The 26,794-nt window shown below is 32.1% G+C and overlaps 2 protein-coding genes across 3 annotated transcripts; one reads left to right on the forward strand and one right to left on the reverse strand.

The window, feature by feature from the left end:
* The first annotated feature begins 9,105 nt into the window (after nt 1-9,105).
* LOC135139442 (venom serine carboxypeptidase) lies at nt 9,106-10,717 on the forward strand. Its single transcript, XM_064069678.1, has one exon. It carries the CDS (start codon nt 9,248-9,250, stop codon nt 10,643-10,645), a length of 1,398 nt encoding a protein of 465 aa, XP_063925748.1. The 5' UTR covers nt 9,106-9,247; the 3' UTR covers nt 10,646-10,717.
* Nucleotides 10,718-15,399: 4,682 nt separating this feature from the next.
* On the reverse strand, nt 15,400-25,540 carry LOC135139259 (zinc finger protein 236-like). 2 transcript variants are annotated; one of them, XM_064069426.1, is made up of 15 exons: nt 25,419-25,540; nt 25,058-25,368; nt 24,904-25,001; nt 24,506-24,845; nt 24,314-24,448; nt 19,833-19,985; nt 19,188-19,781; nt 18,995-19,134; nt 18,390-18,942; nt 17,838-18,026; nt 16,684-17,460; nt 16,435-16,633; nt 16,146-16,381; nt 15,607-16,094; nt 15,400-15,553 (listed from the first exon to the last, which is right to left on the reverse strand). In XM_064069426.1, exons 2-15 carry the CDS (start codon nt 25,226-25,228, stop codon nt 15,517-15,519), a joined length of 4,110 nt encoding a protein of 1,369 aa, XP_063925496.1. In that variant the 5' UTR covers nt 25,229-25,368; nt 25,419-25,540; the 3' UTR covers nt 15,400-15,516. The 2 variants fall into 2 exon arrangements, with proteins under 2 accessions (XP_063925496.1, XP_063925495.1); XM_064069425.1 differs by having other exon boundaries at nt 25,058-25,372.
* Between the last annotated feature and the right edge of the window lie 1,254 nt (nt 25,541-26,794).

The following is a 26,794-nucleotide window of genomic DNA, read 5'->3' on the forward strand; positions in this document are numbered from 1 at the left end:
CAAAAATGTAATCGAAAATTATCGACCCATAACCTTGCTCTGCAATTTTTCCAAGGTATTCGAAACGTTGCTTTATGATGTTATTATCGGGCATGTTAGGCCTTATATATCTGATTTACAGCATGGTTTTCTCAATGGCAGATCTGTAGAAACAAATCTTTGTACGTTTACTCAGTTTGTTTCCGAGTCTTTTGATGCTAAATGTTCGGTGGATTGTATATACACTGATTTCTCTAAAGCATTTGACAGATTAGACCACTCTAAATTGATTGCCAAGTTGGATAGTTTTGGTATGTCAGATTTCCTAATTAAACTTTTTAGTTCTTATTTAATTGGCAGGACGGAGGTTGTTACCATTGGCGGTTTTCAGTCAACTGAGGTACATGTTACTTCTGGTGTACCGCAAGGGTCCATTCTTGGACCTCTGTTCTTTATTTTGTTTATTAATGACATTAGTATCGGCTTTAGCTTTCAGTGACTCTATATGCTGACGACCTAAAAATCTTTAGAAAAATAACAACATTTTCTGACCACCGTCTCCTTCAAGCTGATCTTTATAAATTAGAACAAGCATGCAATGTAAAAGGGTTGTCGCTGAATCTTCCTAAATGTAGTGTAATGACATATTCTCTAAAGCATATCAATAGTATATATGAGTATAAAATTGGCGGCTTCATTTTGAAACGTGTTTCCACTGTGAGAGATTTAGGCATTATATGTATTTGATCAAAAATTATTATCCTTCATTAATCATTATGATGAGATATTTTCCTCATCAATTAGGGCATTAGGATTTATCATTCGTAATTGCAAAAGCTTTCAACTTAATAGTACTCTCCTTAGTTTATATACTTCGTTTGTTAGATCAAAACTAGAGTATGGCTGTGTTATTTGGTCCCCAGGGTATGATGTTCATTGTCTCAAATTAGAAAAGTTACAAAGGAAATTTTTAAAATTCCTCCATTTCAAATCATTTGGCTATTACCCTTGTAGAGGTTTTCCTCAAAATGAGCTTTTGGTACTCTTTTCCATTCAAAGCTTGGAAAAGAGGAGAGAAACTTTGTCTCTCTGTTTTCTTTTTAAATTGGTGAATGGTGTTGTAAATTCAAATGCTTTAGTTGAAAAATTGTGCTTTCTAGTTCCCCGGTCAAACATTAGAAACCCTTTATGTTTTTATACTGAAATTTCTAGAACGAATGTACATGTGTTCTCGCCCATTACAACTATGTGCAGAATTTATAATAATTATCGGAATAAATTTGATATCTTCAATTGTAGTTTACGCCAGATCAAAAATGCACATCTATAACAGTCTCCTAATTTTTAACTATTTAATTATGCATTTCCAACAATCTAATTTAGCCCTAATATACCACCCTAATAATTGGTTTATCTGTAGGGGTGGTCAATAATAATATTAATAATAATAATAAAAATGCCTGGAACATATTCTGGACATTTATTTATTGTAATATTATCAGTCCCAAGCGGAGATAGCCACTGATTTAGTAAACCAGGGTTTGCTTGAAGTAACCTGAAAAAATAGCATTTTATTGCTGATTATCTCATTGAATCTGAACTAGTTACTTGCTTAGATCATGTAATAAATAGATACCAATACTCAAACTGAAAGGTGTGACTAGATATGAAGCTATCTGTTGTCGTTTTCTACGTCAAGGGGAGTAGTATAATGCTATCCTTGTGTGATCACCACATCTTCATCTTTGTTATATGCATTTCATCTGTATATGTCTATTTCACTTCCATTCTTGTACCGCACCAGCGCAACAAATCGCTTTTGACAGATGTTTCTTCTAACCTCTCTTTCGAGTTCTTGTACGAGAAACAATTTTAGAATTTAGAACAAAGATCCTATTTTAAGTGATTTAATCATAAAGGATCACAATTGCTGCCCAATAATTTACTATTCCTTTCATTATCTACTGTGAATTATTTATAAAATCAAGCTGTCAACATCTTTCGTACGAAGTTAGTTCAGACATACTTCCTAAAATTTAGGCGCGCAAAATTCAAATATTGATCAGGCAAGGATAGCTCCATTGTAATCCCTTCATGCACGAGAGAGATGTGTGACAGGAGGATGTCGTCACAGGCTGTCCTAGGGAAAAAACACGGCATGGTGGTATCTATTTATTATATGATCTAAGGTTACTTGTGAAAACTAACACCTGATTTTGAATAATTAACAGTTTTACAGGATTTTATTTGGCAACGAGGCAGTCTTAAATGCAAAAAAACGTAAGCAAAATCAGCACCGTAGGTAAATTCGATCTTTAAGGTTAGCTAAGTAATTATAGGTCCATGTAAAGTATACACGTTTTGCCTCAATCCCCACCACATCAATTCATCATCTATACCTATAGTAAACATCTTTGGTCAATATACAGTGTTCGAAATAACGGACCTGATACCCTCCTTGCACATCAGACGACTCGACAAAACATAGCTTTTATAAATAAATGAGAATAGTGAAAAATTATCGCTGAAATTCAATTTTTATTGGTTGTTATACAAAAATGTAAATTATTTCATTAGATCAATTTTTTTAAAGGAAATAGTCAATAAAATTCAATTTTTACTGGTCGTCTTACAGATAGGTATATAAATGATTTGATTGGATACAGTTTTTTGAAGGAAACGTCAATATTATTATTTTTTACTTCCAGAGCGTAAGCTAAGGAAGTATTGTAATCGAGTCCATTAAACGACTGGCTACTTTCATATTTTCTCTGCCAGCTCACTTGCCCATACATATGCTTATTTCAACTTGTACTGATTCTCACAAGAAAAAAATAAAATTTTCAAAATCAAATTTTGTAATTTTTCTAAAAAACTTCATATTATTTATTTTAACTCATGGATGTAGGGAATTTAATTTGACATCTTTGACAGCTAATTTTCAATTTAATCTATTAATATATACAAAAAGAACTGCCCTTATAATAAGTAAAATACTAAGTTTTCAATTCACTGAAACTATGCCACAAGTACACGACAATAACCTTTCAAAATATGCATAACATCGAATCGCTAGTTAGAGTGAGTCGTGTTCATGCTTTCAACAAGTAACAGTATGTTATAAAAACAGCGATTGGATAATTAAATTAAGATTTTAAACAAACCTATCATATTCATTAAAAGTTGCATCTAAATGTATTTCAATGAATTCTAAAAAGCGAAAAATTAAACAAAAAAGAAAAATATTCCAAACTATTACGCTTAATGTGAAACAATTTAGAAATGTTTTCCAAACATTTTAATCTCTCTTGTTGTCAGAAGCTTTTAATAACTTAGTTAAGTGTTCTTCAACTCAATTTCAGGATGTCGCGTTAGTCAGCTGACAGAAAACGACTGTTTTCGCTGAAGCACTTTAATAAAATTGCATATTTAGATGGGAGATATTATGAAGCAAAAATCAACTTAGATAATGTTCAGTGAGACATAGCCACATAGCTGGAACATAATTTGATTTGATCATAATAATTGTACACGTTGTAATAAAAATAATATAATAAATAAAGAACGGATTCTTTTCACTTTGGTTGTAGGCAAATACATGAAAGTTGTATATAAATGTGTATCTGAGAAACTCCTTTTATTTGAGCCCTACTTGTTCTTGCCTATTTGCATATTTTTGATTACGAGTGCCTTTTTAACATTTTTTCGACTTATTTTACTTTTTTCAGGTATATCAGAGTCATAGAAATTGTACATTTAAATGGAATTGAGGTGAATAACACAGCAAAACGTGGTGGAAGCGGAGTGCGCGGATCCTTGTTGAGCTGCCGGTCGCGCCATCTGGGGCTTGTTGCACAATACTTACAAGTTTAATAATATTTAGACTTGTGAATTGTAATTTGTGATTTATTGGACAAACACAAACAGCTCGACCGCCCTTGACTTCTAGTCTAGGCCTGCATTCTTTGTGTTTCTTAAAAATTTGATTCTGGGTTCCTTTTCTGACAACCTTTAATCAAAGATATAGCAGAATATCATTCACTAATCGGATGCTTTCATCCCCTGATTTAAAGTTTTTGTCTGCTAAACATATATTATATTTTTTGTTTCTTCTGGGAAACTTCGGTTTCATTTGAAATCTTAACTGTACATTTTAAACGTGAAGTCTGACTCTTTAAAATAAATGATATAACGTGATGTTCTTTTTTATGCCTTAGCAATTTCCTTCGTCAAGTTCTTGTAATTTCTCATACAATTACAAAATGCTTTCAAATTTCTACTTCTTTTGAAATTCAGCGTCACTTTCTAATCTGGTGCCAACTGCAAACATCAGAGTTTCAAGTAACATCTTTTTTAAAAATTTTCTGGGGGGGGGATAGGCCAGGTTTGAAAGAAAATAATCCAGGGTTGTAACCCTGTAAGTTTATTTAAATACCAATCTATACGTATATAATAAAGCTGAAGCTTTTGTTTATTTGAACACGCTAATCTCAGAAACTACTGGTTCAAATTCAAAAAATCTTTTTGTGTTGGATAGTCCATGTATCATATCTACATATAGGCTATATAACATCACGCTACGATCATTAGGAGCGAAGTAGCAATGAAAAATTCGGAAAAACGGGAAAATTATTCCTCCTTTGACAGCTCCCGTTGCTTACGCTGCTTAAACGGTTAAAGTTACGTAAAAATCATGTATGACGAAATTGTTCCCCTCTAAAAGTTCTAAAGAAAAGTCCGCGACAGCATATGTCTATCTTTCAAGGTCGAGTCAGTATAACCTTTTTTAAGGTAATGAAATTTGTTCTAAAATAATAATGCATTATGTATAAAATTCTCGCATCACAGTGTTTGTAACCGAACTTCTCCGAAATGGGTAGACCGATTTGTATGAAATTTTTTATGTATATTCGGTAGGTCTGACAATAGGTTATGCACTATTTTTTAAACCCCTAAGTGATAAGGGTGGCCCACCCTAAAAAATTTTTGTCTATTTTTTTGGACAAATTTTTTTATTTTTATTTTTTTAAGATTTGGCATCAAAAAATACACATAACCCTAAATTTTCACCTTTCTACCACCAACCCCCATTTTTTAATCGTCTATATAATAAAAATCAATTGCTGTTCCTGTATTAGTCTCGCTAAGACTCAAAAACGGCTTGACCGATTTGAAACATTTTTTATATTACGGGGATGGTTTATAAATAAAAAAATAATGATAACTTAAAAGAACAGTTAAAAAATAAAAAAATTCTAAAAATTTTGTATGGGAATCGCCACTTCGAATTACTTTCAATAGTTGGCGTTTCTGACGGACCTGTCGTCTACCTGACGTGTCATACAAAACTAACTCTTCCGTGCGATTGTGAAAAGTATATTGCATTTCAAATCGTTCTTTGTTTTTTCGTAAATAAAAACGTCGTTTATTTTAAGAAAAGTCTTGGTTAAAGTGAATTTAATTACACATTGCGAAAGTTTCTTATTCATCTTGATCTGCCATTCTATTTACCTATATTCACTTTGTTGGTTTCGACAAAACCTCAAACTTTACCGTTATTCGAGGATTTAATTTAAAGTTTTCAATATTTTAAAATTCTCAAGACAAAATTTACAGATTTGATTGACTGTGAAAATAATTCTGTGTCCTTTTATGAAATTTATTAAAATGGCGAGAAGACGACAAGCTCACATAGGTCCACGAAGTCAGTCAAATGTGCGACGAACTACCTCAGGTGCAAAACGCAATGATTTATTTCATGGGTAATTCGGATATGGAAGTTGATCAGCGTTGTGCTCATAATCAACATAATCAAACATTGAAGCGAGACATTGGGTGGTATGAATAAAACTGAGTAGATACTCATATTCGAAGTACGAAGTACCTACTTCATTATTACTCTTATATACCTGAGCATCTACTCTATGTACTGAGTACCTACTTGGAAACATTGTATCTCCCCGGACACAAACTGAACATCTACGCGTTTTGTGAGCATTTAATCTAGAAATGAGCATCGGCTTGGCAAATAACTGAGCTGTCTGTAAAGCAGCTTAGAAAACCAGTAGGATCGTTGTAAGAGTGAATTTTAACTAAAGATGGTGACTTTCATGAACGTGGAACGTCGTCAAAAGGTGCATTCAGTTTGAAAAACACATTAGGAGCAGGAATATCGAAAACTTTTCATGTAATTAACTTTTATTTATGCATAAATTGTGCAGTGCGTTTTTTCTAACACTGGCCATAGAGATTCCCATTTTAAGGTGTCTACCCCATACTAACTTATATTTTGGTGACTCGATTTTTGCCTGGATGGTTGAACACTGTCACTGTTGTCCTTTTTTGTTGTATCGAGATGCCACTTGAGCATCAACTGTTACTTACTGAAGTATTAGCATCATCTAGAAAAACTAGAAATATTTTGATTTGATATTCGAGTAGATACTTCGTATTTCGAGTATGAGCATCTACTGAGTTTTATTTATATCAACCATTGTCAAAAAATTGATTGAACGTTGTTTCGACAGAACTTTCTTCGCACCAAAAGTATAATGAAACATATTCAGCATTTTCGAGTTCAGTCTTTTCTTCACACAATTTTGTGATGATTTAATCAACATTTACTATCAACACGTATACCACCTTGGATTGGTGCAGTGTAATACTAAAAATAACTGTATTGTATTCCCAAAATTGTCTGCGAAAATCGAGTGAGCCATTCCATCAATTTTTTGGGGAGAATAAATAAATATTCTTAACAATTTACCATGCTTACAATAACTTTAAAGGTCTGCAAGATCTCAAAGTATTCATTTTTGCAACTCTTGAGTTATTCACTAAAATAAATTGACTGATCCATATATTTTTTTGAGTCGCTGTAAAAGCAAATCTAAAAAATATGAATGCAATGATAAATTACGAAAATATACTGATGATATTTTCCACATTTTAGATAGGATTTATTCGCAAAATCTTAGGATGACGTCTTTAACTTTTTGGGCTTGATAAACAGATATATTTTGATTGAAAACCTACCATGTCAAACACTAACTTCAAAACGTCTGCAATATTTCAAAATTCAGTTTTGCAATTCTTGATTCAATCAATAAAATAAATTGACTCAGTGATTAATTTTTTTGAGACACCCGCTATAAGCAAAACTAAAAAATATGAATGGAAAGATAAATCACAAGTATAGTCTCATCCTATTTTGCATAATTTAGATAGGATTTGGCAAAATTTTCTGCTGACGTCATCAATTTCTTGGAAGGGATAAGTAAATAATATATTTTGAATAAAAATTTATTATGCTTATCATATGTTTAAAACATCTGCAAGATTTCAAAGCATTCGATTTTGCAGATTCAAAATTAAATTGAAGGTGAAACGGAGTTCACGGGGTAAGCTAGTAACATTATAAAATTACAATGTTATAATGTTATAAATATAGAATTACAAATTAGGGTAAATAAAAGATAGCACCTCTATTTACAGGCTTTAAGAATTCGTGTGTGTAGAGAGATGTTGGATGTCGGAAATGTAAACATTATTATTCAGTTTATAGAAACTTTATTTATTAAATGTGTGACTAATGTTGCGCTCGGTCTGGTCACACTACGCTTGTTATTAGGCGAGCAAAAATGAGGCACTTGTTGCTTCGGCGTTTATTTGTGTTCTGACTTCTATATACAAAAATACTTAAAACTAACCCGGCACTCGGCCGTCCGAAGGTGGTGGGGTGCACATCCCGCACCCCCATCATCACTGTTGCGGAGACGCAACAACTAATTTATTAAATTTTCGAATTATTAACCTTAATGCTGATGGTTTGAACTTTCTTGAATCATGATGTATTATGATTAGAGCTTACGTGGTATTAAAATTTAGTAGGTAATTTCGCTTCTATAAACTGATTCTGTATGTAACAAATATTGTAAAATTTACCGTGCTTCGGTTACGGATGATCTAAAAACCTCTTATGAAAACAGCTTGTTTCAATGTCTGCTTCGCTAAAATGTAATTCGCACAGTAAAAGATAATATGCATTAACTGACGACCTGTATTTTAATAATTATTATCTACTACAATAATTGTACACCAACGTAGAACTTAGGTACGCTTGAGTTACCAGAAGTTTCAAAAGTCTTTCTCTTTATTGCGGCCAACCATTTTCTTTTTAAATAATTTTCCGAGTTAGGAAAAGTAGATGTTATCGTCTTGATTCTAATCATTACCTTCTGTCTCTCTAGAAGTAATGGTTTCATCTACTAAAAATTTAAATCAAAATTCCCAGTGTTTCTTAATCATTGACCTTATACTTGGGAGTGCGCGTTCCTGTTTGAAAGCCGCATGAGTAATGTTGTCAACATGATTAGGCAACCAGTAATATCCATTCGGGGCAAAAGAGTACTAAGCAACATAGGAAAATTATGGAATAGGAGTATTTGTTTTTACATCAAACACTAGAGTTATTTAATGTTTGTTTTGCAACTAATTAACACACAATCACAAAAATCATTGAGTGAAACAAATATTTATGTAATTTTATAGCTAATACGCAAAAAAGACACTCTTTTTGTCGTTACAAACGTCGAAAATTTTATATTAACAGTTTTGAAACGGAAAAACCATTGAACAAACTTTATGAATCTCAACAGACTTTGAGAAATCTGTTAAGACGTCATAATAATGTGATATAAGTTTGGAATGAATGAACAATATCAATTTTGAATATCTATATCTAATCTTGTTATCAAATTCATTTTTTGTTGCTTATTTCGATGATGAATATGTTGAATATGGTGATTATTTAATGGATCCTGATTTAAGACATATATGATCGTCTAATAAAACAGTTAGGATCAATTGTTTCTCTGAAACACTTTTTCTTATGTCATAAAAACAAATGAGACGTTCGGCTGCTTTACAAAGCTTGACGACATCTTTTGAAGCTTTGCAAAAGTTGAAGTAGAATTGAAAGAGACAGTGAAAAAACAAAAAGATACCTTCATAAGTTATTTCGAAAATACTGTAGATTTGTAGAACCAAAACCGAAAGATTTTCTGTTGAAATTCTTATCAGGCCACAATTAGTAGGAACGATAATGCAAATATGTTATCAGTATGCATATAAACAAATTAATAAAGTAACATGAGTAGAAAGGTTAGTTTAACATCCATTACCAGTGACTGGCAGATAAATAATTCTGGAATCACATAACCTCTTTGAGTCAGTGCGTGTTAAGTAACGACCAGTTCTAAACAGCATCATGTACGTTATTTCTCTACTTTTAATTGAAATTTTGACACATTTAAGCTTTGCGGCTTTCCCAAATGTGTATGGAAAAATTAAACAGTACCCACTTGGTGATAATCCTGGTTTACCTTTGATTCTAACCCCTTTCATTGAACAAGGAAAAATTAAAGAAGCGCTTTCGGCCTCTGAAGTGCATTTCAATGGTTTTAAAGGCATAAAAAGCTATTCAGGATATTTTACTGTGAACAAGCCGTATGATTCCAATATGTTCTTCTGGTTTTTCCCTTCACAAACTAACTTTGAAAACTCACCAGTTATTCTGTGGTTGCAAGGGGGTCCGGGAGCCACTTCCCTAATCGGATTATTTGCAGAAAACGGACCATTCACAGTCATGAGCCAACACGGACTGAAATTACGCAAATACTCATGGACCAACACCCATTCGGTAATCTACATTGATAACCCAGCTGGAACAGGATATAGTTTTACCAATAATGGGTTTAGCGAAAACGAAACCCAAGTGGGACTTGATCTGTACAACGCCCTTCAACAATTCTTTTTAATGTTTCCACAATTGGTTAAAAACGATTTCTTCGTGTGTGGAGAATCATATGGAGGAAAGTATGTCCCAGCAATAGCATACACCATCCACACCAAGAACCCTACCGCTGACGTCAGAATAAATTTAAAAGGAATCACTATGGGGAATGGGTTTAGTGATCCTATAAATCAGTTAAATTACGCTGACTACTTATACCAAATCAGTTTAATAGACTCCAATATCCAAACTACAATGCAACAAATCCAAGACGAAGGAATCAAAGCCATTCAAAATAAAGACTGGGTTCAAGCGTTCAAAATTTTCGATGATCTCCTAGATGGAGACTTGAACAACAAAAGTTCCGTCTTCAAAAATACAACAGGTTTTACCAACTATTTCAACTTTCTGTATACAATTGACCCAAGCAGTGAATTAATCTACATGGGCGCGTACATCCAAAGGGAGGACGTTAGAGCTGCTATTCATGTCGGGAATGCCACTTTCCACGGCGAAAATAAAGACGTAGAAGTTCATTTAATATCTGATATTATGCAGTCTGTATCTTCTTGGATTGCTGAACTTTTGAATCATTATCGGGTGTTGATTTATAACGGACAGTTGGACATAATAGTAGCCTATCCATTAACAGAAAATTACTTGAAAAATCTCAATTTTAGTGCTGCTGATGAATATAAGAAGGCGCAGAGATATCAGTGGTATGTGGATGAAGATTTGGCCGGATACGTCAAGCAAGCTGGAAATTTAACAGAAGTTTTGGTTCGGAATGCCGGACATATGGTACCAATGGATCAGCCAAAGTGGGCGTTTGATTTAATCTCTAGATTTACACGCGATAAACCGTTTCATTAAATAAATAACATGAAATAATGATGTAATATCTGTTTATAATATTAAAACTGCTCAGAGAAGATCAATAATTAATTATGTAGTATTCCGATAAACAGTTAACAACCGTATGGTTGTCAGAAATCTATATGATAAGATTTATAAGTAGTACCTCCCACTAAGCAAGGTTCGATTTCATTTTTTTTTTTTTGTCGAAACATTGAAATCACAGAACAACCAATATAAAAGAAGGTGACTATGGTATATTGCGCATTTTTTGTGACGTCATGTGGATGTCATCGATTTCAACTTGGCACCTTCAAAGATAAGTTAACCCATGCTTAAAAATTTAAAAGAGCGTTTTAAGCACGGTTTTCAAGGCAATGTGGCGTCACGTGGGTGGCACGCACTGCAGACGAAAATTTATCCACCGGAGTGGCATCAACACCAGCAAATACCTTATAGAACATTTTATAAAGAACATCAGAGACACTTCTCGACCGCCATATTGCGATGTACAATCGCACGCAAATGTTTTGAGCCTATGGGCGGATCATTTTTGCCTGTCGTCACCGAAGGAGGCGGTCCAAATCGTCCAAGGGCAGAATTTGTAGGCAGGCTCAAACTACAACGAAATTTTCGTGTTGACCAAATTCTTGCCCTAAATTAGTTTTAATTTTATAAATACCCTATCTAAAATGTTCAGAATATGATGAGTCTATACTTTTTTATTTACCATTCCATTAATATTTTTTGGATTTGTTTATACATACAGCAAAACTGAATACATAGAAATCTTGTCAATTAGTTAGAAAAAAAAAAAACTGTCCTGCTCTAATAACATCGAGAATATGCTCAAAATCACACTAATATTAGGTCTAATTGTGCCAACCATAGTTATAAAATTCAGATTAAAATAAGTCATGGACATTTTTGAAGTGTACTACATTTCAAAAAATGAAAAAAATGTTCAGTTTATAAACTTCATAATTTTGGTTTAAAGTTTATCAATCATATTTGACGCTTTATTTTATCCGTTCCATTTGTTATCCTTTACTGGGGTCTCTCTTGGGTCGAGGTGTAAGACCGGACCGAACGTTCTTCGACCGATGGGATAATTACTTCCGACATCTTTTCGGTGACAAATTTAATCTTTGCATACAAAGAGTAAATTTTGAAATGGAACGAAAGTCGAAGAATACTTTTAAAGCCACGATCAAAATGTATTTGCTTATCTTCGCCAAAAAATGCATGACGTCATCGTAAAATTTGATATGATGAGTCTATACCTGTGATTTATCATTGCAGTAATATTTTTTAGATTTACTTATACAGCCTGTCTCAAAAAAAGGTCACTTCGATTTTGGATTTTTCGTTTTTTCGACCAACAGTTTCATCGAATTAGATTTTTCAGTTTCCATTTTTCTATCAACTTTTCGATTTTATTACTTTCCAATTTTCTGATTTTTCAAGTTTGCGGTATTTTGAATTTTCGAGTTTTCAGTTTTTCCATTTTTCGGTTGTTTTATTTTTCGACCTTGGATTTTTCAACTTTCGATTATTCGATTTTCCATTTTCTGATTTTCCGATTTTTCGATTTGCGATTTTTCGATTTTCGTTTTTCCGCTTTTGTGGTTTTTAGATTTTTGTTTGTTTCAGTTTTTATGGTTCTGCGATTTGTTTTATTTTTCCATTTTTCGATTATTTTACTTTCCGATAGTTTGATTTTTGAATTTTCGGTTTTTCCATTTTTCGATTTGGAATTTTTCAATTTTTCGGTTGTTTAATTTTTCATATTTCGATTTTCGATTTTTCAGATTTGTGGATTTGTGTCCGTTTTTTTGATTTTTAGAATATTGATTAATCGAATTTTCGATTTTTGAGCATTTCGATTTTTCGATTATCATTTTTACGATTTTTCAAAATCTCGATATTCGAGTTTTCGATTTTCCATTTTTCAAATTTTCAATTTTTAATTTTGCTTTTTTCGATTGTTGCTTTTTAGAATTTTCCCTTCTTCAGCGTTTAGATTTCAATTTTGTTACTTTCCGATTTTCCACTTTTCGATTTTTTTATTTTTTTTTCGATCGTCGTTTTTTCGGTTTTCATTTTTCCGATTTTTTGATTTTTCAATTTTTAGGCCTTGCAATTTTTTTTTACTTTTCGTTTTTCAAGTATTTGTTTCATCGAATTTTCGATTTTTCGAGTTTTCGATTTTCGATTTTTCGGTTTTTCCATTTTCCGATTTTCCATTTTTAGATATTTTTCGATTTTTTTTGATTTTTCGATTTTTCTGTTCGTCAGTTTTGAGACTTCGCAATTTTTACTTTTCCACTTTTCTATTATTTTAGTTTTGGATTATTCGATTTTTGAATTTTGGTTTTTTTTTTTCATTTTTCGATTTCCGATTTTTTAATTTTTCGATTTTTCGGTTTTTGAATTTGTCGATTCTCGATATTCCGATTTTCGATTTTTCGATTTTCCAATCTTCGATTTTTCAATTTCCAGTTTTCGATTTTCCACTTTTTGATTTTACGATTTTTCGATTTTTCTGTTCGTCAGTTTTTAGGCTTTGCAATTTGTTTACTTTTCGATTTTTCGATTATTTTACTTTCCAATTTTTTGATTTTTGAATTGTCGACTTTTAGAGTTTTCAATATTATGAATTTTCGAATTTTCGGTTTTCCTATTTTTCAATTTTTGATTTTTCCATTTTTCGGTTTTTTAATTTTTCAATTCTCGGTTTTTCAATCTTGCAAAGTTTCGATTTTTCAGATTTATGAATTTCCAGTTTTTCGATCGACCTACGTATTAGATTCATTGAATTTTCGATTTTCGGTTTTTCCATTTTTAGATTTTTGATTTTCCAGTTTTGTATTTTCAGATTTCCTGTTTTTCGTATATCTGATTTATCAAATTTTCGATTTTTCGGCTTTTCGATTTTTCGATATTTGATTTTCGAATTTTCGATTGTTCAGTTTTCTATTTTTCAGCTTTTAGACTTCAATTTTTTTACTTTTCGATTTTCCAAATTTTCTAGTTTCAATTTTCAGATTTTTGATTTTTCGATTTTCTTTTTAAATCTTTGAATTTTTCGGTTTTGATTTTTCGAATTTTTGATTTTTAATTTTTCAATTCTTCGGTTTTTAGACTTCAATTTTCTTTCTTTTAAATTTTTCGATAATCTATTTTCCGCTTTTCAGAATTTTCGATTTTCAGTTTTCAGACTTTCGATCATTAGAATTTTGGATTTTTCAGTTTTATGATTTTTCGATTTTTAGAAAATTTGAGTAGTCGAATTTTCGATTTTTCAATTCATCGATTTTTCCATGTTCAATTTTTCAATTTAAATTTTGCGATTTTCAATTTGTCCATTGTCGATTTTTATAATTTTCGGTTTTTCAATTTTTCTATTCTCAACTGTCAGACTTCAATTTTGTTGCTTCCCGATTTTTTGGTTTTCGATTTTCCAATTTTCAGAATTTCCAAGTTTCTTTATTCAGATTTTCGATTTTCCACTTTTTCGATTTTAGATTTTTCGAATTTTTGTTTTTCCAATTTTTTGCTTTTTCGATTTTTCTGTTCGTTTCAGTTTTCAGGCTTTGCAATTTTTTCTACTTCATATTGATTATTTTAATTTCCGATTTTTTTTATTTTTGTTTTTGATTTTTTTAATTTTCAATATTACTTTTCGATTTTTTGGTTTTCCCGTTTTTCAATTTTCGATTTTACGATTTTTGAGGTTTGTGAATTTCCACTTTTCGATAGACCTAGGTATTTGATTCATTGAATTTTCGATTTTTTAATTAGCCATTTTATTTTTTTGATTTTTACGATTCGTATTTTTCGATTTTCTGTTTTTTGCATTTGTGAATTTCATTTTTTCCGATTTTTGATTTTGCTCATATTAATCAAATTTTCGAAAAAGTTACCATGCTTACAAAAACTTCAAAACATCTACAATATTTCAAAGTATTCAATTTTGCTATTCTTGATTTCTTCAATAAAAAAAATTGACTCAGTCATTAACTTTTTTGAGACACTCTGTATAACCAAATCTAAAAAATATTAATGCAGTGATAAATCACAAGTATAAAAACTCATCATATTTTATACATTTAAGATAGGATTTATTCTCCAAAATTTTGAGGTGACGTCATAAATTTTTTAGAGGGGACACTCGACAATATCGTTTTTTTTTCATTTATTTATTTATTATGAACATTTAAGAGTATTTTATTGGAAAAAGTGATGACATTTTTTATACGGAACAATTGGTCGAAAGATGTTAGAAAGCAAAATAATTCCTGTCCGGACCATCGTTAGTCACGAACGAAAGTGACCATTATTTTATGGGAACAACTACCTCCTAATTCTTCTCCGACAAATTTGAGCCATAAATACTTCTTACCAAATCTAAATTTCGTTGTAGTTTGAGCCTACCTACAAATTCTGCCCTTGAAGGATTTGGACCGCCTTCTTCGGTGAGGGCAGGCAAAAATGATCCGCCCATAGGCTCAAAACATTTGCGTGCGATTGTACCTAATGTGCGGGAAACTCGAATGGATGCTACGTGTATATTCGGTTGCATACTTCATCATCGCGTATCGCGTCTTACCACAGTATAGAGATCATTCAGTAGTGACAACTCGCTATTTTTACTGACCTGTTTTCATGGGTGGTTGTTCGATAGGTAAAATTCGTGTAACGTTTAAATTCAAAATCTGAGTAGGGGAAAAATAATAATTCAAAATATGTTATGTAAATATGTGTAAGGCTATGAATTATGTTATAATATAAAATATTCTGTACATATTAATTACATGCTTGACATTACTTAATAATCTGTTTTGTAAACGATTCTTGATGATTGTATAAGCCACTTTGTTATTTCCTTACAGCAAAAAGTCTTTCAGTGAAATGTTGTGTATCCTAGAACCACATACGAAAAATCAAATAACGTACAGTATTCGTTCTCTACAAACCTTCTCATATGTGTTGTTAAACTATGTTCCCTCGAAAAACTATTTGCACAGTACAAACAAGAAAAAGGCCGATATCCTTCATGTGTTTTCTCATGGGTTTCTAAATTTACTTCTGAATCAAATCCTTTCTCACATTTTGTACATCGAAATATTTTGTCGAGACCATGAATTTTTTTATGTTTTCGTAAAACATCCTTGGATGCATATTTTTTTTGACAGATATCACATTGAAAATTCCTAGGTTTTTCAGAAGGTAAAATAACGTTGTCAACATTTTGTTGTTGAACTTCCTGCCGAGTATTAACCTTTTTAACATTCAGCAATGTTCCATCATCTAACTGTATCAATGAAGATGGAATTAAATTGTCTGAAAGCAACATATTTGGCTGCAGTTGTTGAAAAATCAACGGTTCCAACGGATTGACGTCAGGCAGTGTATCCGTATTTGTTTCGTTTATAATGTTTAATGAATCTTTTGGGAACTGCATCTAAAATGCCATGTTGAAAAATGGATATTTACTTTAATACGTTACACGTACCTGGTCCTGGACAACCAAAACATTTTCTAAATCGCTGGTGATTCCTTGTTCATTATGGGAATTGTTCGAGACCTGGCTACTGAGAACATCCAGGGCAACAGAAGCAAGCAAATTCGTTACTTTATTTTTTGTTCTCTTTTTTGAAGAATTCATATGAAAATTGTTTTCGTGTGATTTTCTGTGAGCAGCTGTTCTGAATTTATTAGGACAAAAATTACACTTGTGAGTTTTATCACCTAAAAGAAAAACAATGAATAAAAATGGGAAAAACTAACAACACAAGAAAAACCTGTGTGCACAGACATGTGTACTTTTAAGCTAGATTTCGACGAGAAAAACGAATTGCAAACAACACAACTAAACTGCTTATGAATAACTGGATTGTGAGTTCGTTGGTGAGATATTAATGTGGACTTGAGAGTAAATCTTCTCTCACACTGATCACAAGCAAACGGTTTTTCACCTGTGTGCGTACGTATGTGACGTACCTACAAAAATAGTAACATAGGAACCGTAAACATTTATTACGAATAATTACCAAATCTGAGTACTTTTTAAAATTTTTCTGACAGAAATTACACTGATGAAAACTGCCACTTCCCCTCCTATGATCCCTATGGGTTTGAAGATGCTTCATGAACATTCTTTTATTAGTAAAGGCTTTATTACATTTGGTGCAAGTGAACAACTTTTTCTCATTTTTATCTTTTTCTTCTACGTCTTCTTGGGAATTACAATTCAATAGAGGCACCTCATTTAAATTAATATCAGACAGATTTAAACTGTCACCATGTAAGTCACAGTTACTTGTTTCAAACTCTGGGCCTAAACTCAAAAGTAGGTTCAAATCAGACTGTGAGTAGTACGGTAAATTTCCCGTAAGAACTGTGTCATTTAACTGTGCGTTTTGTTTATCCACTTGTGGTTTAGTAATACCAACGTTCATACCACTCAGTTTTAAAACTTTATTATTTAACTCCACAACATTTATAATATTATGTGTATCACAAGTGTTTAGCGCTTCATTTGGATTATAGACTTCTACGTTTTGGGTATCAAAATTATTATCTACCGAATCTATACTGAAAGTAGTGTTGTCTTGCAAATCATTCAAAGTATTAAATAACGTATCAGTATTGTTTGAATATAGATTATCAGACAGCTGTAAATCCTCACAGTTAATGTAAATTGTTTCGACTTCATTTAAGTTTTGTTTCAAAATTGTATCCGAATTAGTAATTATTTGTATAGAATTTGAGGGCGTTTCATAAAGTTGCTGATTTAGTTGCGTCTGTGTGACGGTAGGACCACATTCCTGAAGATAGGTTCGTAATAGTAATGATAATTTACTTAGTTTACATGCAGCCGTTAGCTCGAGCGAAGTATCCAAACTCATACTCGGACCAAAAATGTGCACTGTGTTTTCTGCTATAAATTTCCGAATTTTGGTTTTACCATTAAACATGGACGTGTAGGTAGTTCCGAAACATGCATTATCTGGTTCATATACTAAGTTTTTACTTTGTCATCAGCCGATTCATTGTTTAGCGTAATTTTTTTTCTGATTATTTTGGTGTTAAATTGTCCTCTATAGTGAGCTTAAGGCAGATTTCGTTAGTTAGAACTAAGATAGCTCGAGCTAACGGTTGCATGTAAACTACGTATGTGCCAATAGTTTAAAACTGGGTCTACCTGGTGAATCAAATTCGGCTTGATTGGTTCTGCTCTATTTAAATTAAGATTGTGACAATTCGTTTCTTGATTATCTGAATTCAATATTAAATTGCTGCTGACTTGTGCCCCAGGGAGCATTTCGATAATTTCTGTTTTTTCTGATTCATTAACAGTTTTTACAGCGGTGGTGTCATCAATGTCATGAGCCTGAAAAATGTTTGTTTCTAAATGGTCTGTTAGATACCTACAAATTACATTTGTTTTCAAATACATATACAATACAAAATACAGGAGAATGAACTCGCATAAAAACCAACACTCCAAATACAATTGAGACAATGTAGTGAGTGGAAAAGAATACAATGAACTCTCATCATCCAAACCGAAAATCTACAGCTGAAAAGAAGTTATTTTTTTTACATGTTTTCCTTATTTTATTGAATTAATTAATTTAGTAAAATGAACTACTAAACAAACAAGAAACGAGCACAAATATCATCGCCAAATCTGGTGTTGACATTAAGAAAAAATAGTACAATATTTGGTATCATTTAATAACATCATAATTACCTGTAAAATAGCTTCTTTCCTATGAATGTTTAGTATGTGTTTTTTACACAACACCAGGCTCTTGAAATTCTTACTACAATATGGACAAATATATGGCCGACTTGTACTATGCGTTGTTAAATGCCTCTTAAGCAATGATGGTGTCATAAATTTCTTCCCACAAATTTTACATCCATAATTCCTAACACCAGAATGGAATGTCAGGTGCTCCTTTAATGCTTGTGCCGTAAAATATGACTTCTTACAATGAGTGCACTTATATTTCCTTTCATCCGTGTGTAAGAGCATATGTCTTTTCAAATTTGACATTTTACTGAACTTGGTAACACAAATGGGGCATTGGTATTGTTTTAAAGAATCTGTTTTTTGAGACGATACTGGTAACAAATCATTAGTGGTATTAAGAAGCGGCCGTTTCATTTCAATTTCGACTTGATCGCTAGTGACTTCACTGGTTTGAATATTGTGACTTTCCTTCTCATGAAATTTGGCCCGTTGTACAGAACTGAACCATTTGTTACAATGAAGACACTTATATTGGGGTTTATGTTTCCTGTAATTTAATTTGTTTTGAAGAAATTAGTTTTTATGTCAAAATAATATACCTTAAATGCATGTTAAGTGAACGCAGAGTTGAAAATTTTTTCATACACGTGTTGCAAACGTAGTCTGTTGAGCTACCATGAGTTTTAACGTGATAGAAAAGAGTTGATTTTAGTGCAAACGACGCTCCACACTGTTTACACTGAAACAAAATTTTGAAAAGTGTGAGTCACCGTAACGACTAAGCAGACTCACTGAAAATGGCTTCTCTCTAGTATGCACCCTTGTATGTCTAATAAGATCCGACGGTTTCTTAAATTCTTTACTACAATAACTACAAATATACCACTTAACATCATTCACTTTCTTCTGCATAACCAAATATCTCCTAACTGTGCCGTCGAGAAACGATTCTGCCAATCTGACGTAACTAGTACTCGTCGCGTTTCCAGCTTTCTTCATTTCATTTAAAACTTTTTTGTTCTGCTCTGTTACTATTTTATCCGATTCTTTCATTTCTGGAGTAGGTGCAGTATGTTTTTCTAACTCCTTTAATTGATTCATCACGCTTACGATATCGCCTATTTCTTCACTGCTAGCATGACACTTCGTTATGTGCACGTTTAATGACGCAATTTTTTTAAATATGCAGGTGCAATGTGGACACTTGTACATTTTTACTCCTGGCATTGGAGCTGTGTGCGTTTTTTCCACATGTACGCGTAAATTACCCTTTTGATTAAATTTAGCTGAACATAGGGTACAATGAAAAGGTTTAATGCCTGTGTGTTTACTAAGATGGATTTGCAGTGTTCCCTTTTGGTTAAAACCCTTGTTGCAGTGTTCACACTAAAATAACGTTCTTTGTTTTTGTTCAAATTAATACCAACAATTCCTTACGATAAAAGGTCTTTCCCCACTATGGACTCGCAAATGTCTTTCAAGAAGGGAAACCTTCGAAAAGCTTTTTAAACAAACGCTACATATGTGAGGATAGTTTTTATTTCCATTGGTTTTACGTGATTTTTTCCCTGATAAGACCATCTTCTTAACCTAAAATAACAACATAAAAATAACGAAAAATGAATGGCATAACTACGAGTGATAACTTTCACAGGTCTGTTAAGTATTGAAAACTACTTATAAAATAAAAAAATTAACAATTCCAAACTATCAAATACGTTTCGTAGAAATTATAGAATAAGTAAGTTAGTTTTCTTTATTGTGCTTTTCTGACGTACCAACGGCAATTGTTGATTTTTTATCACTTTTAAAACATTCTGTTACTGCATCTAGCGCTACATAAACATTTTTGTAAATATAAGTAATGATTATTATTATTATCTCCATTACGAAAACATGACGATTAAACAAGTACTGTCGTAAAAGGATCAATTTCTATCCTCTTCTTCATCACTCTTTTTAAGAACTGGTCATATTATGTCTTAAACCTGAAATTCAATGTATTACAGACATTTGATCCCATTTTTCACTCAAACGCGGAGTATGTGATTCGTAAATTATCCAACATAATGTAGCGACAAAAATATATTTTCTTGTAAAGAAAGAAATGAAAAGTTGTTTAGTACGTCCTAAATAATAATAAAAAAAAAACCTACCGCCAACGTCACATAAGCTGATTAAAAGATTCGAAGGGTTAACAATTTTCAAAAAAAAAGGATAAATTATGCTGCAATACGGCGACGGTAAGATTCCTAGAAAATACATTGGCGGTTTCAAAATGGTACCAAAAAACTTAAATCAATTTGATTTTATAGTAATTTTCAAAATCTTAACGCGAACTAGACGTGTCGACAAGTGGCAAAACAAAAAATATCAACACTGTTGGGGCGTGTTTCAACTGCTGTGCTATTTTCTCGAACAAAACTAGACCACTCATTAATTATTATCTATTGATCTATAAGAATTTTTTTTATCACTTGGTGCGCGTTAATAATGTAATTGATATCCCTATTACAATTACCAGATTCAACTACTCAAGAACATCCAACGTAAATTTTTAAACTATATGTTTTTTTAAAGTAGAGAATCATTAGCCGTGGTCTAATTGTACAATTGATACTTTCCTACAAAAATTGGTCTAAAGAGTTTAGACAGTACTACCCTCGCTGTCGGAAACTTGACGACTGCATGCCTATTGTGTTTTTTTTCTCATTACATTTTTGTAGTGGGAATTTAAAAAAAAATTGCGATGACGTCATCAACATTTTTGCAAGGACATGTATATCAGTTGGGATAGATGTAGTGTAATACTAAGAATAAAATTATTATATTCTCAAATTTTCGGGAAAATGAATTGGGTCGTTTTGAATATTGATTTGTAATAATCAATGAAATAACGAAACAATTTACTCACGTATACGTATCAGAGGCAACTGAAAATCGCGTATGTATAAACATTCTTAATTTAAGATGACAGGCGTAACAGCATACGTGAGAGTCAAACAGAGAAACTGTAAACAAAACGACCATCGGTTTTATTGCTTCGACTTCCGCTTATTATATAAAACATTGGGTTTTATTTTAATTCTTGACGGTGAAATTCACAATTGGTTGATTATAAACATGTCTATTTCGCATTCGCGGAACCAAGTGACCGCATAAAACAAATGCAGGTCTGTAATGTTAAAGTCGATGTAAATAAGCGTGCTACTCTTATGTTTCAACATAGTTTTTCCTTTAACAAATTTTGTGTCTACCAAATTGCGTTGGTTGGGGTGTAATACTAATAATAAGTGTTGCCTTTAATTTAATCAATAAAATAAATTGACTTCATTAATTTTTTTGAACCACCTCTTAAGAAAATCTAAAAAATATGAATGGAATGATAAATCACAAGTACAAACTCATCATATTTTTTGCATTTTAGATAGGATTTATTCAGCAAAATTTAAGGGTGACGTCATCAATTTTTTAGGAGGGATGAACAAATACATTTTGAACAAAAGTTTACCATGCTTATAATAACTTTAAAATATTCCCAAGATTTCAAAGCATTCGGTTTTGTAATTCCTGATTAAATCGATAAAATAAATTCACGCCTTCATTAATTTTTTTGAGTCACCCTGCATATGCAAATCCAAAAATATGAATGGAATGATAAATCACAAGTACAGACTCATCATATTTTGTACATTTTAGATACGATTTATTCGGCAAACTTTTGAGCTGACGTCATCAGTTTTTTGTAGAAGATAACCAAATATATTTTGACTAAAAATTTATTATGCTCTTTATAACCTTAAAACATCTGCAAGATTTCAAAGCATTCGGTTTTGTAGTTGCTGATTAAATCAATAAAATAAATTTACGCATTCATAATTTTTTTTGAGTCACCCTGTATATGCAAATCGAAAAAATTTGAATGGAATGATAAATCACAAGAAGAGACTCACCATATTTTGTACATTTTAGATAGGATTTATTCAGCAAAATTTTGTGGTGACGTCATACATTTTTTAGGGGGGACGACCAAATACGTTTTGATCAAAAATTTACCATGCTTATGATAATTTTAAAATATCTTCAAGATTTCGAAGCATTCGGTTTTGTAGTTCCTGAGTAAATCAGTAAAATAAATTTACGCTTTCATTTATTTTCTTGAATCACCCTGTATATGCAAATCCAAAAAATATGAATGGAGTGATAGATCACAAGTACAGACTGATCATATTTTGTACATTTTAGATATGATTTATTCGGCAAATTTTCGAGCTGACGTCATCAAGTTTTTGGAGGGGATAAGCAAATATATTTTGACTAAACATTTATTATGCTCTTTATAAACTTAAAACATCTGCAAGATGTCAGAGCATTCCGTTTTGTAGTTCCTGATTAAATCAATAAAATATATTTACGCATTCATTAATTTTTTTGAGTCACTCTGTATATGCAAATCCAAAAAATATGAATGGAGCGATAAATGACAAGTACAGGCTCATCATATTTTGTACATTTTAGATATGATTTATTCGGCAAACTTTCGAGCTGACGTCATCAAGTTTTTGGAGGGGATAAGCAAATATATTTTGACTAAACATTTATTATGCTCTTTATGACCTTAAAACATCTGCAACATTTCAAAGCATTCTGGTTAGCTGATTAAAAATTAAATTTCAAAATGTTGTTTTATAATTTTGATTTTTTTTCCAAAAATCTGGACGTTTCGGGTGAAAAGTCGATTCAGAGTTGTAAACTACATGTGTAGGACTATGTTATTTTATACAATTGAAAACCCATTTACTATGTACAATTTTGAAGTGACGTCATCGCATTAGTGGTGGGGATGATTAGACAAATTTTGGTTAGCGTTTTACCATCTATATGATATTCTTAATATAAGTACAAAATTTCACAACAATCGGTCGAGTACTTTCGGAGATTATCTGTTTAATAAAAATCCGGGGGCAGACGGACAGACGGACAGACAGACGGAAATGGGAGACCTATTTCTTCGTCTTCTAGGGGTCATGAAAGATCGAGAAAACGTAAAAGTAGAGAGTCGGCCGACGGACTCGATTACAATACTTCCTTTGCTTACGCTCGGGAAGTAAAAATTTACCATTTCAAACATGTTCTAAGTTTTTTGTTGTGAAAAAAAGTTGAAATTAGGCCCGAAAACGAAATTCCATTTAGCTAATTTTTCGGTCTACTACTGGACACCCTTAATCTTTCTGTATGTCTTACTGAGCAGTCTGGCTACATCTGCGAATTCGTATTATCCACTTTTGGAAATTGCGTTTTCCCGCAAAATTAATGAGGTCAAACCTCTTACTGTTGGTTAATACCACACAAATAATTATAATAGTCCAAGTCAACCTTAAAGCTACTGCTATGTAGTTTGGAAAAGATGTGCATAAAGCGGGTGCTTGGTTTTGTGATATACTGGATGAAAGTTTTATAAAGAGTGGGTCATTGATGCGAAACCTTGTTGAAAGCTTCCGAGTGTAGTTAATAAAGCAATAATTTCTTTAATTAACGAAAAAATCAGATCAAAACTGCATACAACTTAAATTACTACATAGATACTATAGTTAAAACATACTTGTGAAAATATTGACCATTTATTTAGTTGCGCAATTTTGATTTGATGGTGATCATGGTATTATTGAAATTCAGCACAATTAATTTTCACACCATTTCAAAGAAAAGAATTCTAACCAATCAACTAGGTTTGGAAAACAATTTTCCTGAATGTGATAAGTAGATATAATAGTACATTAACCATTTTAGATTCTCTTCTTATTAAACGTTATTAAAAGCGCCCAAATCTTTCATTTGTAATGTTTAATAAATATTTACGGGAATTGAGTATGTATGCATCTCTGTGTTACATGATGTAACTATTAAACAAAGTTTACCTTAATATGATGGGTAATATGTTCCTTAAAATTCTTTCTATCCTCAAACTGCACATTACAATATGAACACACTAGATTAGCACTTTCATGCACAGTGTTGCTCAAGTGATTTTGTGAATGCTTATTTAATTCTTCCTGCAATAAATAATAAAAAAATATATATATCTTAATGAAATAAGACTAAAATCTCACCTCTTTCTCGAATTCTGCACCACATTCCTCACAAGTATACAACTCCTCAACTTGATGCAACAGTAAATGAGACTTTAAACTAGCAAGCCTCTGAAATGAAATGCTGCAAATTGGACATGTAGGTGTACCTTCACCATGCATTGCCATGTGAATTTTCAAATTCAATTCTACATTATAACCAGCAGAACATTTATCACACTTGTACTTTTTCACATTCCTATGCCATACCATATGCTTACGGTAAGAAGCTATTTTTTCAAAAATTTCTTTGCACTTAGGACACTTGTAAATTGGACTAGGTTTTTGTGCTTCCATAGGGTCATTGTTGCTACTATTACATCTAAAAAATGAAAATAATTCATACATCTGTGCAAAATATTAACCAGTGACAGTTTTACATAATTTGAGGACTGTCTATATCAGTGTCTGGTTGAATAATGTGGTTCGAAGCTGGGAGGTGTGTAACCTCCACTGGCTTCGACAGGCCATCTTGTAACTGAAAACAGAAAAAATAAACATTAAGTAAAAACACAGAATACTGAATCATGTTACGTTATTTGCTTCCAGGATACACAAGGAACCATCAGACAGGGTTTTAATTATAGCATTTTTAATTACATGAAACTGCTCGGGTGTTTGCGTGTTAGTCTGGAAAGCATCAATTGGTAAAGCTACAAAAGTTGGAACAGTAACATTATTAGTGTTGTAATTTCCTTCAGCCATAATTTTAACTGATATCGCAATGTAATAACAAAGTTGTTAAGTTGCCACAAAACTTAATTTGTTTTAGTTGTCATTATACTGTCAATGTCAAATCTCATGTGTTAAAACTACATCGACTTTGCGTATATCGAAACTGGATTCTATCTAAAAAAAAGTTGTATAGTTTTTGCCAAAACTAAAAAATCACTACCTTTTCATTTTAATTGCTAACAAAAAAAATCCAATGATGGTTTTTGTATTCTTTTAGAATTATGCACTACATTTCATCACCGGGGCGAAGGCAACATGTTTCAATAATACCAGTAACTAAACCACAGAACAACCAATACAATAAAGTGTCAGCTACAGAACCACAGCACAGTCAAGATAAAGAAGCGCAGGCTGCATTTTATTAGTAGAAATTGGAAAAATAATTATTATTATTCATTCGTCCATGATTTTCATGGAAACACGAACGATATTTCAAGTCGCCATTTCGTGCAGTGAGCGCGTAAATTAAATAATTGTGCTTTAGATCGTATTGTGGGTTGCCTATTTTACGTGCACCCTCTTCCCAGTTTTTTAATATGTACACATGTAATTTTAATTTCGTTTTCTATAAACCGGGTCTAAATCTAATTTTTCTATTATTTCTATAAATTTTCATTTCTTCTCCATCATTTTTTCGGTTAAGGGTTTTATTTGCCTCTCGAAAATTTCCACCTTTGTTTGAAATTCTTTAACATCGTATAGCCAAATATTAATTAATCGATTCTCTTTATCATTTATAAAGAAAATAGCAGGTACAGTATCGAAGCACACACGTCCTTTACTCGTGACGATTCACCATAAAATATTTCTTTTATACGAGAATGGATAACTAACTAAAACACGCAATAACTACCTAATTAATCATCATTTATTAAAGTTACCTATCTCGTTACCTACTATTTCTAGTAGGGGTACAAATTAACTTAATCTACATAATACAGATAAATCAATAAAAATAAATAAAATAAAATAAATATTCGAGTTTTATATAATAAATGTTCTATTCTTTCTGCTTGCCCACCCCTTGCCATAGTTCCCTTATCTTCCGTACTTCTTTCATCCAGTCAAGTGTTCTTCCATCCTCGTTTAGCACTTCTTCTATACTTTCCTCCGATTCTCTCAATTCTTCACATCCTTCCAGCATATGCTCTATTGTTTCTCCCTCTCTCCAACATATCCTACACCTGTCAGTGTCGTCCATCCAAAAATTATTCTCTTTCTCTCCATTTCCACACCTAAATCTCGCCATCATTTTTTTTTCCTTTATACTCTCTCTCACTGTGTACTTTGGTACTTCATCCTTTACTATTTTTCTATACCCTGCATTATATTTACACTCCGATATTCTCGATCTGCGTTCTTGCTTATATACCCTTATCTCTTACACTCAGTTCTTCTTTCATACTCCTTCCCATTTCTCTCATTCTCTCTATTTCTTCACAGTTCACATGCATATCCTTTTCCTTCATAATACTTGTCTCTTTCGTTCCAAACATGTTTTCCCCCTTCCTTTCTCATTTCTGTCCAACATTCTTG

This window comes from Zophobas morio, unplaced genomic scaffold (genome assembly GCF_036711695.1).
Source record: "Zophobas morio isolate AGI-343-1 ecotype UQ-CSIRO unplaced genomic scaffold, CSIRO_AGI_Zmor_V1 ptg000031l, whole genome shotgun sequence".
Taxonomy (NCBI): Eukaryota; Metazoa; Arthropoda; class Insecta; order Coleoptera; family Tenebrionidae; genus Zophobas; species Zophobas morio.

Excerpts from the sequence above, each read along its gene's own strand:
- LOC135139442 (XM_064069678.1), top strand. The coding sequence starts at position 9,248 with ATGTACGTTATTTCTCTACTTTTAATTGAAATTTTGACACATTTAAGC.
- LOC135139259 (XM_064069426.1), bottom strand. The coding sequence starts at position 25,228 with ATGGCTGAAGGAAATTACAACACTAATAATGTTACTGTTCCAACTTTT. Across the intron at positions 24,846-24,903 it reads ATAGACAGTCCTCAAATTAT|ATGTAATAGTAGCAACAATG; the intron begins GTAAAACTGTCA and ends TTCATTTTTTAG. Across the intron at positions 17,461-17,837 it reads AGCCGAATTTGATTCACCAG|GAATGTGGTCCTACCGTCAC; the intron begins GTAGACCCAGTT and ends ACCTATCTTCAG.